This window comes from Sander lucioperca, chromosome 17, assembly GCF_008315115.2.
Source record: "Sander lucioperca isolate FBNREF2018 chromosome 17, SLUC_FBN_1.2, whole genome shotgun sequence".
In the NCBI taxonomy this organism is placed as follows: Eukaryota; Metazoa; Chordata; class Actinopteri; order Perciformes; family Percidae; genus Sander; species Sander lucioperca.
Genome location: NC_050189.1, coordinates 15,693,165 through 15,712,964, shown reverse-complemented (window position 1 = coordinate 15,712,964; position 19,800 = coordinate 15,693,165). Strand labels below are relative to the sequence as shown.

At 41.1% G+C, this 19,800-nt stretch overlaps 2 protein-coding genes across 5 annotated transcripts in view; both read right to left on the bottom strand.

Moving 5' to 3' along the window:
- LOC116060892 (CD276 antigen homolog) overlaps positions 1-18,087 on the bottom strand; it is a 27,125-nt gene extending 9,038 nt beyond the window's left edge. The window contains exons 1-4 of one of the 4 annotated variants that reach the window (XM_031314654.2): positions 18,082-18,087; positions 12,980-13,087; positions 9,870-10,226; positions 9,479-9,764 (exon numbers count right to left, since the gene is read on the bottom strand). In XM_031314654.2, the coding sequence (XP_031170514.1) occupies positions 9,544-9,764; positions 9,870-10,226; positions 12,980-13,028 (627 nt within the window). In that variant the 5' untranslated portion in view covers positions 13,029-13,087; positions 18,082-18,087 and the 3' untranslated portion in view covers positions 9,479-9,543. Of the gene's footprint in view, positions 1-9,478; positions 9,765-9,869; positions 10,227-12,979; positions 13,214-18,081 lie in introns of those variants that run through there. The other 3 variants (XR_004107606.2, XM_035993667.1, XR_004895484.1) reach the window with 3 other exon arrangements.
- Positions 17,602-19,800, bottom strand: LOC116060893 (Fc receptor-like B). Its single transcript, XM_035993668.1, has 4 exons — positions 19,668-19,800; positions 19,347-19,382; positions 17,977-18,237; positions 17,602-17,897 (listed from the first exon to the last, which is right to left on the bottom strand). The coding sequence occupies exons 1-4, from the start codon at positions 19,696-19,698 to the stop codon at positions 17,602-17,604; spliced, it is 624 nt and encodes a 207-aa protein (XP_035849561.1). The 5' UTR covers positions 19,699-19,800.

Sequence of the window (19,800 nt, the reverse complement as noted above, 5' to 3'; positions counted from 1 at the left end):
CAGCCTTTAGTTCGGTTGAATCCAACTAGAGTTTGTTTGTCCCACCGGTGCAGTTCGTCAGGGCAGGTGAGAATGCGGCAATCAAACTCTGGTGCGCAACAAAAGCGGACCAAACAAGCATACCGAGACCTGCTTGAAGAGGTCTTGGTGCGCTTTCAATCAAACTCTGGAGCGGTTCGTTTGTGGTGAGAATGTGATCCGTACTCGAACCGCACCAACTGTACACTGTCAGAAATAAAGGTATGGTTGAGGTCCATTTATGTTCTCTGAGGTACAACTGCTGGCGATGTACCCCCAAAGGGTCATAGTTGATCCATAAGGTACACATTTGTACTTTTTCTAGGTTGAAAGGGTACAAACGTGAGAAAGGGTCCATGTCTGTACCATTTTTCGAACATATAGGGGTACTATAAGAAAGATGTCAGTGTGTGACCCATGGTGTGACCAAAATTATGTTGGGGGATGGGATGGCTAGTGCCTCAGGGCTGTCAAGGAAATTATGAAGTTCTCAAATTCATAGTCCTAGAGCATTATGTCCATTATTGTCCCCAGGGGGTACACATTTGCTCCCAAAGGGTACAAACTGTAAGAGAACAAGTATGTACCCTTGTAAAGGGGTATAATTGATGTACCTTCGAGGGTACTGCCCCAGTGACAAGCTGTTGGACCCCTTAAGGTACAAATTTTGCACATTATTTCTGACAGTGTAGCAGCTTGCAGTGTTTCTATCACAGAAATAGACTGAGGTCAAGCTTGCCGTTCATCACTCACATCTCTGTGGTCAAACCAGCTGCTGTTAAAATTGAAGACAGACGCCGGCAGAGCAGAGCGAAGTCTCGGTGACCAAATCAGACGTAGTAACATGACTCGCGTAACAATGTCTGATCATTTTAATGAAATGAGGTTTGACCACTAGACCAGAACACAGGACCTTCTTCCTGTATTTACTTTCTTGCGTCCGCCCCCAGACACATCCGACCAATAAGAGGAGTCGACGTTCTTGCGTGATTTGTAATGACGCAATTTGGTACGCTTGGATTTTTACAGGTGTGAAACTTTTTCCCAGTGGAGGAGGAAGTGCATCTGTGTCTGACCCAGTTGGTGGTCACTGAGCCTGTATTTAGTCAGGATCCGTCTCTTCTTTGTATCTCTGACAGTGTTCAGATACTCTGTCAGATAACAATTTAGTCTACTTTGTTTGCTTTCTCCAATGTTCTAAATATTGTTCTTTTGAATGATTCATAATTAGTCTTGTTCTGTTGTGTTGTTATGAACCAGTGCTGATAGGAGCCTGGTTAGATAGCTTCACCATCAGCTGACTCAGGGGATTTTTTTCAGGATTTGGCTCTTGGGTTTTGTGACGGCTCCTAGGCCTTAAGACCTATTAGGTCCCTTTTGTTGCTGGGATCTGGTTATTGGCTGATAAGGACTGATGATTGACACCTGGAGGAACTGATTGCTCACATGTCCATAAATAGGAGTGCCTGGGCAGTCACTCTTCCTCTCTCCCTCCTCAAGGTTGCTTAGTTTGTTTGGACTTTGGGTTGAGTTACTTTTGCGTTCCAACATTGCTACACCTTCACACATCCATACACTACACACATTACTGATACACTGATTGCAAGATTACCTTTGTTTATTTAAATACATTTGATTTAATTGAGCAAACATGTGTGTGCTCCACATTTTGTCATACTTTTGAGCCAGGTCATGACATGGGGGCTCGTAGCAGCAGGTTCTATTAGAGAGTCTGTTGCAGGGGGCTTCTTTAGTGTGACAGGGAAAGTGGTTGGAGCTATATGCTTGGGATCACATCTGTGGTGTTGTGAGGGTAACTGCATACCAGGGGCTTTTTCAGACCAAATGGTTTATAGTGAATAAATACCCACCACCTGTACCTGTCCGAAGACTAGGGATGAGTTTAGTTAGTTAGAATGGGGAGACTCCAGTTTGTTTGGATTTATATATATTTTTGGGCCATTTGTTCTTGGGTGGATTTCAAATAAAGGGAAAAGCTCCCCACCCCCCCAAAAAAACCAAATAATCGCCATAGAGCATTGCAGTCTGAACGTGGCCGTGTGGTAAACCGGCTGTGACTGCAGAGTACCAGTTCTGCTGCAAATGTTTAGTTAAAGTAAAAAGAAGGCATTATCAGCGCAATGTAGGCTACTTCAAGGTGATTTTCAACTCTAATACAATGCAAAAAAAAAGAGACAAGATGGCGCCGCAGATGGTGGCCTCAGTAAAACGCTCTCTCTCGTTTGTGTTGTTTTTGTTTATTTTCGTGGAAACTAGCCATGTAAACCGGATTATTTTCAGTAGAGAGGAACTGTTTTCTATCAAACAACAAACTAAGATTGGTGTATGGTTGATGTAAGATGTCATAGTTCATTCCAATATGCATCTTGCACACTGCTTTGCATTATTACTTTTTGCACTCTTCATCCCACTCCATGTGTACTTGTCTTGATATTATGTCTTATTTGTATTTTTGTATTTTTGTATATGTTGATATGTGCCTATATTTATATTGCTGTCTCTATTGTACAGTATGTTACTACTACGTGTCCAAGCCAATCTAAACATGCCTACTAGTATTTTATAAGCCAAGCCATTCTAAACATGCCTACTAGTATTTTATAATGAGGTGTGAAGCGTTCTTCTTCTGTACCTGTTATCGGTTTGTGTGTTTGGTCAGGTCAGGCATTTCATTTGTTTGTTTTGTATTGTTGTTTTTTTTTCTCATCCCTTTGTATCATTTGTATAAGCTTATAGAGGCTGCTAATGTGAGGTTTACACTATGGAGTTGATTAAAGTCTGAATACTGTTGTATTTATTAAATCATCTGATGTAGCTAATCATATCTCAGGGGAACTGAGGTGACAAGTCTGTCGTTAAATAAGACTAAAACTGTATTTATTATCTACAATGTAGAATGACATGATGTTTGTAAAAGGAAATGTGTTATGAAATAATGTGAATTATACAACTGACATGGGATTACTAGTTAAAGTGCTCATATTATGCTCATTTTCAGGTTCATGATTGTATTTAGAGGTTATATCAGAATAGGTTTACATGGTTTAATTTTCAAAAAAAAACATATTTTTGTTGTACTGCACATTGCTGGGCAGTCGCACATGAGCGGTACCTAGCTTTTTTCACTTTGTAAACCTATGACATGCACAAAAAAGATATATAACACAATAAAGGAAAGGGAAAAAGCCAAAAAACATAATATGAGCACTTGCACTTTATTACATTTGAATCCTCATATTTTGCTACTTTTGTACGAATATTTTCCTTGAAAAATGACCTAAATTATGAGCAGTGAGAAAATAGTCTTCCCATATCATGATAGTTTATATATCCACAGTCCTGTCTGGTTTCTGGTTTTGGCCTTTTTGAACGACGAATAAATTATCGCCGCCCGTTGGCATGGAGAGTTACTTCTTCTCACGCATGCGCAGAACGTACGTGGTAGTTAGGCGTCAGCTATAGGCTTTGCGGTGTGTTCAAGTGCAATTTTTTGGCCAAGACAAAGGCGACGGGAATCTGGGCCCTAAAACACGGGGGAGATGCGAGGACAGATGGATCCTCAGTTGAGAAATGGGACACTCTGGTTCACTCCAGCATTACTTTTAAACAACATCCTTTACCTATGAGGCATGCACAGTTGTATCACCTGTCACTTAAGGCTAAAGAAATCCTACATTTAGTCTAGTCTGCCCACCACCGGTCGGTGTTGAGGCCAGATCCAGAATGTCTCAGTGATGGAGAAAAGTAGATGTGATTCCAGCCACTTTTCAGTTGTTCTTTTAAAACTTTTTATGTGAGAAAACAATATTAATCATAGCAAAGTATCTCTAAAACGTGTCTGGTGGGGGACTTTAAAAATGAAAACTGTATTACATGTGGAGCAATAAGACAGATTTACAGGTTCAATCTTGGCCTCATATTCTAAACATGCTCAGATTTCCAACAGTCTGCTCATTAACCACTGGATTACACTTCTGCAACAGTCACACACATTACTATAAATACTGTGGGAGAGTTTATGCTGACCATTGAGAAAAAACCTTTTTCCAAAGACAGAAACGGCATTGATCTTGACGGTAGATGTTACTTTTTGTCTCACACACACACACACACACACACACACATACACACCTCTGAACAGTACCATCCATCCCAGAGAGCGTGTTGTTGAACTCACCTGTCTGAACCTGAAGTGGAGGATCATCCATCGGCATGTTAGCATTTAGCATGTTAGCCTCAACCAGCATGCACCTGTTGGAGAAGTAACATGGCAGCAAGTGTCTTCTTCTTCTTCTTCTTCTTCTTCTTGGTGAATTACCGCTGACATCTGGTGTGGAGGGTGGAAATCTACACAACTAAACAAAAATAATAATAATGATTAAAAAAATCACACTGAACTCAAATCTTTTCAATAACAATAATTTGTCTAAGATACTGAAAGCATACATGTTAACAGCCATCTCTTGAGTCCTGTTGTAGAATATATATTAAAAGACACTGTGCTAATATCTTTGTGAAGTTTTGAATCAACTTCGTCATGTTTCTGAATCACAGCAGGTGTGTTTGATTTGTGTCACTTAGCGTGCTGGACGGGTGGGACATGAGGCTAATGAAGGTAGATGTTACCTTTTCACCCCTGGGACAGTCATTCTCTCACATAAACACATATACTGTATATACAGTATATGTGTTTATGTGAGAGAATGACCATATATATATATATATATATATATATATATATAAAAGTGTCCAGAGTTAATAATTAAAGATGCCGGTCATGTGCTGAGGCTTTGAGAAGAAAGAAAGCATGATGTAATGCAGTCAGACAGCCAGCAGGAGGCAGCTTTCACTCTGTTCTCCAGAGGAGCATTTCTCTGGGAAGTCTTTAACTTCAGGAAGTCTGCAGAAAGATCAGCTCCACCACTGGAGGGACAAAAGGCCCAGTGGACAGACAGAAACAGAACTGCATTAATGCATCAATATCTGAAAAGAGTTCATTTATATTTTACATACAGGTCAGTGCATCTGTTTTCTATCACATCAGCAGTTTGCCAGTTTGTTTCCTGTCAGATCAGTTTGTCTGCAAGTAAACATGTTTCTGTGTTTCTTGGATCAGCTCCAACAAGTTATTCTGTCTGAATGCAAAACATGTTACGTCACATTTAGATTCTTCTGCCAAAGACACACACATGAAGCTGAACTGATTCTAACAAGACAAATATATAAAACTAAAACACACACACACACACACACACACACACACACACACACACACACACACACACACACACACACATTTAGACACACATAATACATCTCTTCAGCTCCATAATAAAGAAATAAAATAAAGATGATCTGAGAGCTGATTTCAACTGTGTTTGGTCCAGATGGTCCACAGAGAGAGTTCAAACTGAAAAACTTTGTCTCAATATATGAAATTCCAATGATTGAGTCCTGTTATCATGTTCCAGTGAGAGGACATGTAGTGTTTATCAGTGAGGGAGGAGGAGATTATCATGCTGCTGCTGCTGCTGCTGCTCAGAGACAGGTCTGGTCTGACTGCTCTGCCGAGGGTTACTGATGACTAAAGTCAGGGTAAACTGTCACATGGTGTCCTACCCCAAAACATGTTGGTCAGGTTTTTATTATGAAGGATTTGATTGGATGTTGGGAGTTTTATTTTGGCAGACTCGTCTGTGTGCAACAGAGCAGCTCAGCTGATGAGTTCAGACACTGACCGGTCTATAGTGTGTTGGAGAAGAAGATGAATATGTTGGTCCAAAGCCTTTCTATATTTCTTTTCACTGTGGGTTAGAGTGTCAGCTTGGGTATTTTATTCAGTTTACAGCGTGAATAGTAACACTATCCAAATGTTCATATTCAAATAATCTGACTATGTTCACACTGAGAAGCACATACACACAAACAGAAAGAAAATATGACACAGGCAAATCCAAAGAAACAGACAGAAAACAGTCTGGAGTTCACTGAAAGGGCTGTAACAGAATTAAGTGTTTCACACTTCCTCTTTGGACCATATCCTATTAACAGTACTGGGGTACCATGTTTTTCACAACCAAGCGGCTATAAGTGCATGCTGTGATAAATGATATAAAGAAAGTTTAAACTTTGAAATAAAAACATGAGTCTGTAACACACTCTGGGCCTTCCCTCAGCTGATCAGACTGATAACCTCCTGCAGCTCCTGTCACAGTTCAGTGTTGTGGAACTGGGCTCGCAGACAGAAAACACCCTGAACTAGGAACATCATTCATACATTCATGTAACATCATTCTTTCTTAATGCAACCAGAATGGCAATGTTTAGAATCTCAGATCTGAGTTCAAGCTGAAAAACTTTGCCTCAACATTTGGAATTCCAATGATTCAGTCCTATTATCATGCTACAGGAAAAGTCAGGGTAAACAGTCAAATGGCTTTTAAACCCGAAACAAGTTGGTCAGGTTTTCATTATGAAGGATTTGGTTGGATGTTGGGAAGTTTTATTGTGGCAGACTTGTCTTCGTTGTCTCTCTTTGTCTCAATATATGAAATTCCAATGCCTCAGTCCTGTTATCATGTTACAGTGAGAGGACCTGCAGTGATTATCAGTGAGCGAGGAGGAGATTATCATACTGCTACTGCTGCTGCTGCTCAGAGACAGGTCTGGTCTGACTGTTGTCTAAGGTCAGAGTAAACAGTCTAATGGCTTTTTACACCAAAACACATTGGTTAGGTATTTATTATGAAGGATTATAATGGATGTTGGGAGTTTTATTGTGGCAGACTTGTCTCTGTTTGCAGCAGAGCAGCTCAGCTCAGCCTGATGCCATACTGTATACTATGACTAACAAAGGCCACACTCAGTGGAACTGGTCTCACAGCCAGAAACAGGAAACTAAACTAAGAACAACATCACATCTCTCTCTTAAAGCTTAAAGATAGTCAGTGTTTGAATCCTGATCAGATCGGAGTTCAAGCTGAAATACTTTAATTTAACACTTGGAATTTTAAATGGTTAATCACCTAGTTACGGGGAAAAGATAAGCAGTGTTCATCAGTGACCTGCTAATAAAGAGACTGTAAAGAGTTGTTCAAGACCTGTTGCACCAGACAGATATGTAATACATTTAGTTAATGTTTGACTCACTGCTCACCAGGAGCAATTTCAGTTTTTTATGTGGGGTGGCACAAATATACAGTACCAGTCAAAAGTTTGGACACACCACCTCAATCAATGGTTTTAATTCATTTGTATTATTTCCTACATTGTAGATTCATATTAAAGACATCAAAACTATGAAGGAACACATTTGGAATGATATAGTAAACAAAATGTGTTAAACATACCAGAATATGGTTCATATTTTAGATTCTTCAAAGTAGCCACCTGTTGCTTTGATGACAGCTTTTGGCATTATCTCAATCCGCTTCATGAGCTAGTCACCAGGAATGCTTTTCCAACAGTCTTGAAGGAGTTCCCTGATGTGCTGAACACTTGTTGGCTGCTTTGACTTCACTCTGCGGTCCAACTCATGCCAAACCAGCTCAACTGGGTTAAGGTCGGGTGATCGTGGAGGCCAGGTCATCTGACACACAAGATCCTCTGTGTGTCTCTGCACAGGCATGGTCACATGGTCAACAGGTTCAGAAATGAAATTGACTGCACCTGAATCCCTTTTCACATTCTAAACCAAGTCCACCGCAGGACGACAGCGCTCATTGGGTTAATTGAAAATGATGACTATAGTCACTATCAAAATGAGATAAAAGCTTTTGTTGATTTTTGTGACACTCATTTCCTAGAACTCAATGTTAAGAAAACTAAAGAATTAGTAATTGATTACAGGAGAAATAAGATGACAACTGAGGCAGTGGAAATCAAAGGTTCAGTAATAGAAAGAGTGAACAAATGTAACAAAATAAAGTATTTATTAAAATAAGATAAAAGTGTAAAACAGTTTAAGGCACATTGAGGTATCTGAATGTTAAAACTGAGTTATAAACTTCCTTCATGTCTCTGATCATTATTATTACATCCATCGATTCATATTTCATCACTTCATTATCAACTGCTTTAAAACAGTGGCTCCCAACCTGGGGTCCGGGGACCCCTCAGGGGGGCGGCAAAGATCACAGGGGGTGCGCAAGTCTTTATCTGGTTTGAGGTTGAGGTAAAACAAAAAACTATGTGCACATGTTAAACAAATTATGATAATACACTAGAATATATAATTTATACAAAAGTCTGGAAAAAACTATATATTTTTGTTCTCGCCTAAAATTGTAGGCAGGGCTCAGCTTTTCTTAGACATGAGTAGGGGGGGCGCCAAGGAAAAAAGATTGGGAACCACTGCTTTAAAAGATCTTCACTTTTGTATAGTTTACATTTCATAACATTTCATAACACTTCATAACACTTCCTTTGGCAAACATCATGTAATTCTACTTAGTAGATAATAAATACAGTTGAAGGTCTTATTTAGAGACAGACTGGTCCTCTATGTTCCCCTGAGATATTTTATAATTACAATAACAACAATATTCACATTTTAACTCCTCAGTTTAAAAGAGCAGAAAACTAAAATGTAAAACTCCATATAAATTGTGCAATCAACTCGATCAAACACCAAACAGAAGACATGATGAAGATCTCTCTACACCTGATTAGAAGATATTTGGTGGTGTTTGGCTGATATATAGAAACTAAAGAAACATCATTTTCTGTTAAAAGCTCTCAGTGATATATCAGCCCTGAGTACATTATTATTACATTTGCTCATTTAATGGAACAAAGTATTTCTGTGTATTGCTGCTGAGTTTATATTGTCTGAACCTTATTCTGCTGAGAACATTTGAATAACTTATTATTATTATCATATTTTTCAACAAAACTGTCAGTGAATCCTCATGATACAAGCCTTCGGTGATTGCACATTCCCCCCCCCTCTCTCTCTCCCCTTTCATGTCTTCGGCTCCCCTATAAAAATTATCTTTCAAAAAATTAAAGAATAAAAGATGATGGACTCTTCAGAAGAGGTCATTATCTTCACTCCGTCACCGGACGCCACAATCTTCTGAACATAGTCCTACTGAGAAATACAGAGAGAGTTGTGTGGAGCTGATAGTCTTAATTAGCTTTGTAGCAACTCATTTGGTAATGGCTTCAATGTAACGGACATTCATTAATGTCAAACAGTTACACAGTAAATCTTTAAGTCATGTAACTTTACTTTTTCTTTGAAGCAACAGTACTTTTACTCAAGTTAAACATTCTAGATCTCTAGATGTAAAAGGTAAAGGTAGACAGTTGATTTGAATCACTCTTAGTCTGACCCTCCTCTGGACCATCTCATCATGGAGACCCTACAGGATCTCAGAGCTCCAGATAATACAGATCCCAGACTCAGATACACCCAAACCCCCCACCCCCCACCCCCCACCACGATGAGGTGGAGATTCACAGAGGGGAGAAACAGACCCAACACCAGATCTGCACATGATCTCAGTTCTCCTCAGTTGTTAGAAGAGCTAAACGGTGTCCTGCTTCAACATCATCAGCAGACACTCCTGATCTCTTCTTCTTATGTCTTTTATATATCAGGACACCAACTACTGCAACAACTACAAGAATCAGAACACCTGCTGCCAGTCCAACGTATAGGTCTACAGGAGAGGAGTTTCCATCCTCAGGGACATCATTCATTGAGTTTTCGCTGTCCAGACCTGAAAATGAAATAACATATGAGTCAGTAAATGTGTGATAGAGGAGCAGTCTTCATCCTCTCTGATGTTAGAAACTGCAGCTACAACATGATATATATCACTCACCTGGCTCTGTAACCTGTAGACGGACGGTTCTGATGGTTCTGATTGGGTCACTGTCTCTCTTCTTACGTCTTGGACCACCTGCTTTAACTCCACACTTGTATGTCCCGTTGTCGATGCTGCTCACATTCTTCAGAATTAAAGATACGTCTCCATTCTTTAGCTCTCTGTCCACCAGCTCCACCCTGTCCTTAAAGGATGGATTCTGGTCATCTGTTTCAAAGTGTCCATCACTGTATAAGAGGACGGTATCTGGCTCCAGGTCAGGTCTGGTCCACTCTAGAGCTCTGATGAAGGAATCAGGAGCCTGACATGGAAGATTGACATCCTGTCCAGGGTGCACTGTTATCTCAATCACGTCTGAAAAACAATAACAAACATTAATAAACAATAAAAAGTAATTCCCTTTCAAAAGAACTCCATCAGGTGTAACACTACAGAAGGGAAGTTCACTAATCAGTCAGAACTGCAGAGCTATCACAGGACTTTATTCCTACTAGGTCAACATCTGCCCCCCCCACCAGAGGAGAAAACATCTATCCTCTCTCCACTGACTTGTATTGTGTGAAGGTTTTCTCCTCTCTATTCCGTCTGCTAGCAAACAACAGAAACACATCTAAAAGCTGCTGTGGGGTGATATGAACTACCAACAATGTAAATAACCCAGAAATTAAGTCTTTATAAGCTGCACACTCATTAAACGGAAAGAGTAGCTGTTAAAATGCTCTGCATGTGATCTGTTGCTGATGTTAATAACCAGACTGTAGATGATCTGTAATCTGAACAGATTTAGTCTCTCTGATTTCTAAACATAACTATCAGCACCACTACATGTCTTCTTTACACAACAAGCCTTCAAATCAGACAAATAGCAATTCAAATCCCTCCAATTCAAAAACTATAAAGATAATGTAAAATGTCATGTTGTGTCTATTCTGAACCAACCAGCTGTTAGATCAGCTGAGAGCCAGACGTTTCCCAGCATGCCCCTGGGTCTTGCAGTTGGTGGAAAGCAACTGCGCTGCCTGCGTCTCAAACCTGCGGCCACCTTGATCTCGTGAGCTTTTTGTTGCCCACGTGTGCATGATGTCAGAGCAAGTCGGACACAAATCTACCCATCATGCATTGGGCGGCGATCGATTCTGCCCAGACCAGGCTCATCTCGAACTAGCCTAATAATTTAGCCACAACACTGCACAGAGCAAAACATTTCACTCCCTCCCTCCCTCTACCTCTCCCTCTCCCTTTCTCTCTCTCTCAGTGGCGGCGCCAGAGATGTTGTTTTGCTGGTGTTTTGGGGTTGCTGGACGTTTCACTGAGGGTGCTCTGAAATTTGGAGTTTCCCTTGATACAAATAGACTAACGTTACACACACTTGCGCAGATGCCCACCCACCTCCGCCGTGGTTTACTAAGCGAGAGAGACTGATTTAAAGTTACCGATACAACAGCACCATAGAACTCTGATTAGCCCACCAAACATATTTCCAATACCAGCCAACAAGCCGGGTTCAAACAACCATTACTGCAGCTCTCATACAGTGGCTCAGACGATTAATGCAGCAGGCCAAATACACCACACACAGCCAAGCAAATCTAATCCTAACGGCTCCAAATATTGAGCTCTTCTTCTTTGTGAATACGTTACTGCAGAAGTAAGGTCAAAAGTTCAATGTGTGCTGCACCCTTTGGCCGAATACGATCACCTGTTTGTTTTATTAATGTATTTATTCATTTTCAGATATAAATTACACTATTTACACATTAATGATTTTTTATTTATTTATAAATCAACCACAGCAATTTCTTGGGGGTGCTAAGGTGCAGTCTAGGTCCCTTCCTTCCTCTCTCTCTCTCCCCTCCTCCTCCCTACAGTCTAGGTCCCTCCCTTCCTCTCTCTCTCTCTCTCTCTCTCTCTCTCTCTCTCTCTCGCTCTCTCTCTCTCTCTCTCTCTCTCTCTCTCTCTCTCTCTCTCTCTCTCTCTCTCTCCCCTCCTCCTCCCTACAGTCTAGGTCCCTCTCTTCCTCTCTCTCTCCCCTCCTCCTCCCTACAGTCTAGGTCCCTCTCTTCCTCTCTCTCTCTCTCCCCTCCTCCTCCCTACAGTCTAGGTCCCTCTCTTCCTCTCTCTCTCTCCCCTCCTCCTCCCTACAGTCTAGGTCCCTCTCTTCCTCTCTCTCTCTCTCCCCTCCTCCTCCCTACAGTCTAGGTCCCTCTCTTCCTCTCTCTCTCTCTCCCCTCCTCCTCCCTACAGTCTAGGTCCCTCTCTTCCTCTCTCTCTCTCTCCCCTCCCCCTCCCTACAATCTAGGTCCCTCTCTCTCTCTCTCTCTCTCTCTCTCTCTCTCCCCTCCTCCTCCCTACAGTCTAGGTCCCTCTCTTCCTCTCTCTCTCCCCTCCTCCTCCCTACAATCTAGGTCCCTCTCTCTCTCTCTCTCTCTCCCCTCCTCCTGCCTACAGTCTAGGTCCCTCCCTTCCTCTCTCTCTAGCCTCCTCCTCCCTACAGTCTAGGTCCCTCCCTTCCTCTCTCTCTCCCCTCCTCCTCCCTACAGTCTAGGTCCCTCCCTCCCTCTCTCTCTAGCCTCCTCCTCCCTACAGTTTACAGTCCCTCACTCTCTCTCTCTCCATATTTCAGCATCAAGCCCAAAACTGCGCAGTTTGTCAAACAGTCTGAAACAGCACGATCACTCTACTATATTTTAAGTTACTGACAAAGATGAACACAACACTTATGAATCATAAACCCATTACTGTGTAAGGAAATACATTCAAATATGTTATATATTATATATAATATGTTATACTTATATACAAACACATATGTGTGGGATGGTCCACTTAGTGGCATGACATTCATTCATTCAGGTCTACATTTGAACTATTCCATGTCAAACAATTATTTGTAGTCAAATATGATTTACTTTATACACATATCCAGTCTTATCAACAACAAAAAAACGGAGCTTGACTGTAAATAAAACAGATGATCATAATGATAATACTGTATCTGTTTTAAACATCTTTAACCAAGATGACATCACTGAATATTCAAAAACATTTCTATTTCAAAAACAAATAAAGTGTTCATGAATCTTTTCACAATCAAAGCTGATATTTACCAGAAGCTGCTTCAGACAGAAGAAACAACAGGAGCATTAATGGAGCCATGAGAGCTGAGAGAGAGGTGATCTGCAGTCGTCTTTGTCTCCCGACACTGTTCTCTCTGTCTGTCAGTGTAATATAGTAATATATTTAGAGAATTTCCTCGATGCCAGGACTATAGGGAGCAGTTGATGCCTCTGATCTGCAATCGTGTTTTGCTCCAACAAGTGTTCACCCACTATGCTCACTGCAAAGGGTCTAAGAGAGACTAGGCTACTGTTGGCTCCTCCTCCTCCTCCTCCACCCTGTGAACAGATCTGAAGCTCTCCCCGGTCCACGCTGCCCTCTGCTGGACTCAGAGTGTTCCTGATAACTGTTCACCTCCATCAGCAGTTACAGGCTCTCTAGGACTACATTATTTCATTAGATGTCTACTGTCGCACTTTATTTATTTCTTGGACAGAAAACAAACAGTTATACCCTTTATAGAAAATTAAAGACCAAATGCCTAAATTATGCTGTAATTTAGATATAATAAGGGTTACTTTCAAATTAGACCAAAACAAGATATTGGTTGGTCTTTATTAGACAGAAAACAAACACAGTTAGACAATAATAACAAACCATACACCTACATTATGCTGTAACAAGAAACACATGTATTACCATATTAAACTCAAACTATACTATATCTAGACAATATATTATACCAAATGACACACTATTTACAAGCCAAATACAGATGCTTAGTGGAAGAAAAGTAATGTCAATCGTCACATCTGCCGCAACTGTAGTCACTCATGCCTGGAGGTGCTGCATAGGCCTACTGTAACAGCTAACACAATGACAGCTGGGAATGGGACTTTCAGTCAACTATTGACCCATGTCCGTTCTCTTCATACTGTTTGCACTCACGAGTCTACCTGCCGTTACTTACTGTGTTTCCATACTGATTTACAGCAAAGGGTGCCACTATCAGTGACACAGCAAGCTTTAACTTTTTCTATCCCCTCCCCCCATTGTTTATTGTTTTAAATTGTTGAGGTATTTCTCAAAATGTGTATTTAATAATAAAGTGCAAATAAACATGACGTAATTGGAGGGATCTCTGCAGGTAGACCAGCTTTTTTCCCCCCAATGTTTTGTCACTTTTTCACAAATTCAATGAAAGTAGTGAAGCTATCATTTATTGAAACTTTTTGAAAATGGGTCAAATTTGACCCGAGGACAACAGGAGGGTTGGTTTAATCATTGATTCCCAGGGAAAAGACAAGCAGTGTTTATCAGTGAGAGGAGTTCATGATGCAGCTGAAGCTCAGATAGGGAGACTTATCTAATATACAAGCTATTCAAGGCCTGTAGCCTTTTCTGCATCAAGTTATGGTGCAAATGTCTTTATTCATGTAAACGGAAATTATTAATATTATCATTCATTAATTAATTAATCTCCTTTATTGTTCACAACTTTCAAAACATCACACGTGTTGTAGGATGTTTTTTAGGAGCTCCAGTAAACATTGGCTGTTAGCTCAGCTAGATCAATTCAATTCAATTTTCTTTATCGTATCAAATCATAATAGGAGTTATCTCAAGACACTTTACAGATTACAGAATACAGAGTAGGTCTAGACCACACTCTATAATTTACAAAGACCCAACAATTCCAATAATTCCCCCAAGAGCAAGCAGTTAATGCGACAGTGGTGAGGAAAAACTTCCTTTTAAGGAGAAACCTGGGACAGACCCAGGCTGTTGGTAGGCGGTGTCTGATGGTGCCAGTTGGGGGTGTGATGAACAGTAGCAATAATAGTCACAATAAAGATAATGGAACTATGACATAGTTCAGATGACAGTTCAGCTAACGCAATGACAGCTGGAAATGAGACTTTCAGTCAACTATTTGACCCTTGTCCGTTCTCTTCATACTGTATGCACTCATGAGTCTACCTGCCGTTACTGCTGTGTGCTTGAAAGACACGGAGGACGCAAGTCTCACGGGGGGGGGCGGGGATTAAAAGGTTCTCTTTTCTTGCCAATTACATTGAATCGAGAAAGCCAACCACTTCTGTTTTATAACAGTTACTATACTAGGGGTTGCACTGTAAGGTTTTGATTATTGGTGGGGTTGTAACCCCCCCCCCGCCCCCCCATTGCCCTGAATGCAATGCATGTCACGTCACATTTAGGTTCTTCTGCCAAAGACACACCCATGAAGCTGAACTTATTCCAACAACAACACAAACAGGTGGCTTTTTAAAACACGGAAGTAATCATTCATCCACAGGTGAGTCAGAATGTGTTTCCATAGTGATTTACAGCAAAGGGTGCCACTATCAGTGACACAGCAAGATTTTCTATCCCCCCACAGACTTGGGTTAATATTTCACCAGGTCCGAGGGCTAGAGGGATGTGTTAAGTAGACCCCATAAAGTTATCCTACAACTTTTGATTCTGTACTGTATGGATGGTAGCTACAGGACATGCTTTGAATTCATAAGATTTAACAATACAGTGTTAGGGACAGATCAGATGGCCAGAGACTTGAGACTTGACTTGAACTTGTGGCAAAAGACTTGAGACTTGACTTGAACTTGTCCCTCAAAGACTTGAGACTTGACTTGAACTTGTCCCTCAAAGACTTGAGACTTGACTTGGACTCGAGCTCAAAGTCTTGAGACTCGACTTGGACTTCCAAAAAATGCCTTGTGAACATCTCTGCTCTTTACATACAACTATGTCTATAAAATCTAAAACATCCTGCATTCTCAACAGCACCTACTGCTGAACCATTCAGTTCCTCAACTGTTCCTCAACACTTCAACAGCAATTCACGGATACAGTGTACCCACACTTTATTACTCGTGACTGCACTGACTCATAGGGTGCCTTTCACTTCACTTTAAAAACAACAACAAATTTATCTATTTTATTAAGGGATTACTGTTATGCATTTGTGAGGGAAGGTAGGGTGGGGGGTGGGGTAGTTCTATGTGTGTCTACATGTTTTTAACAGGTATGGACTGTCCTGCTATGAATGCTTTGTTTTTTGTGTGTAATGAGCACACTGCACCAAATTCCTAGCAACTTAGTTGCATGGCAATAAAGTATTGAATCTTAAAACTTGAATGAGTGTCAGCTTGAAGGAAACACACAGAACTAAACATAGAGATAAAGATGCTTACAATTTTATTTGATCTGATATTAAAAACTTGATATCTAAACAAACATAGAACAATTCACAGCAGAATCTAAACAACGATCACCTCCTAGGATCCTGAGTTCAACACCCTACATCTACAAGCCAAACTAGAACATGTGGAGTTCCACGGACTCAAAACATTATAGCATCTTTTCAGATCAGTTCAAAATTGATGCTCCGTGGTGACAGCAGTGATGATATCATCATCCGATCCCTCCTCAGCCTGGGTGGGCGTGGTCGTCAACATGGAGACAGGCAGGTCATTTCCTACAGTCAGACCATGTTAGACAGAAAATTTAGATAATTTATCAGCTGAAGAGTTCTGTAAGAGACAACTGATTTTTTTACCCTCCTAATTATGCTGTTGAAATTCAGGTCTGAGTCCATGACTACACCAAGATTTCTGGCTGTGTCTGTTTTTTTTGACAACGACGATTGAAGCTTCCCTGACTATTAATCCAAAAACCACTACCTCAGTTTGGTCTCCGTTTAATTTAAGAACGTTTTGGCACATCCAATCGTTGATTTGTTCAATACACTTCTTTAGTTTTTGTATTGGACTAGTCCCCTGGTGATTTGGTTATGAAAATGGGTGTCGTCTGCATATCGATAACTTATTTAGTTGTTTTCTGTAATCAGAGCAAGTCAAAGTATGTAGATGTTAAACATAAGAGGCCCCAGAATGGAGTTATGGGGAAAGACGCATGTCATATTTGGCCGCTTAAATGTGTAATTCCCTATATACACAAAGTAGTCCCTGTTCTCTATAGTGCCAGAAAGTCTAACCCAATTTTCGGTCTAGTGTTATAATGTTGCCAATGTCAGTATTTAAAGGTGCTGTAGGTAGCATTGTGAAGATCCAGGACTTAGCCAAAGAATTTGAACATCAACAACTTCTCAGTCCCTCCCCCATTTCTGCTATTGCCCAAAACGATCTCCTAAGCCCCTCCCCCCACAAGGGAGAATGAATGCGTGTGCATCGTGTGCATGAGCAGTGACTGACACACATTTACATCTGATTGGTGTAAATGAACAGGGAGCTGTGGATTGTTGCAAATTGCACTACAGGCTGTAGGTGGTGCCAGAGGAGCCAGATTTATTTATTTGTATTACATGCTTTATGTATTTCTACTGGAACATAGGGTCAATTTCAGCAAATATGACAGAAAGTTAGTTTTATAAGTCTTACCTACTGCATTTTTAAGTAGATGTCAATGAAGACAAATAAAAGATAGATAGATAGATAGATAGATAGATAGATATTTCAGAGTGCACCTGCGACTTTGTCTCGATATAAAGACACCATGATGAAAGTGGAGATGCAGTACGGACAGAACACCACCAGGTGGACGACCAGTCTAAACCCAAGATGGAGGGGGTCTGAGGCCGGGGGCGGAGCTGCAGAAGTAGGTATTCCTGTAGAGAAAAAAATCCCAGCTGTCAGGTGAATATCTGGATGAATGAGCTCCTGAAATCAAAGGTAACCTCCTCACCTGTGACAGAGACCCAGCTGGGTGGAGACTCTCCAACACTGCTGATGTTGCACTTGTAGAGGCCTTCATCAGACCTGGAAACATGGTGGATGGTCATGTGACCTGCAGGCTCAGTCCTGATGAAGGAGTCATCTTTATAGAAACCAGCTGGGAGGTTGGAGAACCTCTCTGTTTTACAGAGCAGAGTGAGGTCTTCTCCCTCCGTCACAGGGAGGACAGGACTCTGCAGGATCACTGGTCCATCTGAAAACAGAGACAAACTACAGCATGTCATCCATTCACACACAGCTTCATCAATACTGACTCCACAGTCTGATCTTACCAGTGACAGTGATGTTGATGCTGTTACTGGTTGCTCCCTCTCTGGACTCACACCAGTAAACTCCACTGTGTCGTGTAAGCATAAAGCTAATGTTACAGGAAGAACCAGCAGATATTCCCCAGCCACCTCCACACTGAGTCCTGGTTTCTTTGTCTGTGTTCCTCCTTAGAGTCCATCCAGCAGAGCTGTCCTCCTCACAGCTCAGAGAGACAGACTCACCTCTAAACATCTGAGATCTGCTGGGACTCACAGTCAGAGAGGCTGGAGGGAGGAGGATTTGGTGGTTAAAAAATTAATTGATGATCTTTTACATTTTCAATTCCCACTTGCAGTAATTTATGCTTGCTCCCGGGACGCTCCAGTATCTTTACCTTATTGTATATAATGTTTTCATCTTTCTCGTTTTCTACCTTAATTTAAAACAAGTATCTCTACACTTAAGCTACTCAGAGTTTCAATCAGTTTGGATGTGGTTAACCATCTTTGTATTCTGGGGGAGTTTCTGTGCACAGTGCACCATCTTTTTTGTTAAAGATGCCCCGATCAGATCAGTTGTGTGTTTTTGTTATTCTTGCTAGGCAACCACAGAATCACCAGTTTTTTCAACTCATGCTGCTCCTGAAAAATGCAATGGCTGGCAAATACTGCCTCACGCCACTTAAACGCGCCCAGGCCAGGGTTTCCCGCAGCTCATTGCAGCTTAGGCGGCCGCCTAAGCAAAACATGCCATGAATTTGAAAATAATCAGTTTTTACAATCTTTAAATATGTGACAGGGCTCAACATTAAGGCTTGTCTGCTTGACCGGGACAAGTGGATTTTTTTGTAGGGCAAGTGGAAGAGAAATTGACTTGCCCCACTGGAAAAGTTAAAACTCAAACAAAATGAAATGCCATGATACTTCACGTTATGTGCCACTCATTACTAGGGTTGGGTATCGAACAAATAAAATCGGTACTACAGAGCATGGATTCACTTTAAATCAAGCAGTGCCAAATTTCAGCCGAGTATATCTGACGTCTCTGCATCTTGACAGAGAGCGGAGCTCCGACTGCTGACACGCAGAGCAGTGGTGCCGACGGAGCGAAATAACGTTGACTTTGCTAAAGCCACAGTGAGTCACGGCAATGCCTGTAAAGCGGTTTGTCTTTTCAAAACTCCATGCAGACAGCGTATATAAAGGCGATGTAAAAGCTGTCACGGTATGGGTTAACGTAGACTTCCTCTGTTACAGGCAGGCTCAACTGTGTTCACTATGCCCTATCCCCCCCCCCCCACCGCGGTCTGACGGCAAACCGCACCCGACCACCTTAACTAGGCCAGGACTGGCCTCGGCCCTAACTGTTCTATCTAATAAAAAAGTGTACTGACTTTGGTTTGTTGTGCAGCTCAGCAGTGAAGTCAGAACTGAAGAGAAATACACCTTGGGTTAGTTTGAGTTTGTGATACAAGACATTCAAAGTTTAAATAATAAATGAAAAGAACACAAACTGTCAGCAAAAGCATTTACACAACCTTTCAAATTTACTTGCATAATTTCTTCTCATAAACTCATGTTATGTTTCCGTTCAGGAGCATTATTAAGACAACAATTGCTGTAAAAACTACAATTTAGATTCCTCAGTTTTATCTTTATCTTTTTATCTTGTATTTCTTTCAGCAGTTTTTTAAAAACTCACACAGTTTACTTACAGAGCAGCCACAGTAGAGATGTTTCCTCCATCCTGACACTTTGTGAAGTGAGACTTATTGAAATGTGTCGTCAAGTAAAAACCCCCCCTCCTTCCTCTGTGACTGTGGCCCAGTGTTTCCTCTTCACACAGAG

Excerpts from the sequence above, each read along its gene's own strand:
- LOC116060893 (XM_035993668.1), bottom strand. The coding sequence starts at position 19,698 with ATGGAGGAAACATCTCTACTGTGGCTGCTCT. Across the intron at positions 18,238-19,346 it reads GAGCTGCACAACAAACCAAA|CCTCTCTGACTGTGAGTCCC; the intron begins GTCAGTACACTT and ends TCCTCCCTCCAG. Across the intron at positions 17,898-17,976 it reads CATCAACATCACTGTCACTG|ATGGACCAGTGATCCTGCAG; the intron begins GTAAGATCAGAC and ends CTCTGTTTTCAG.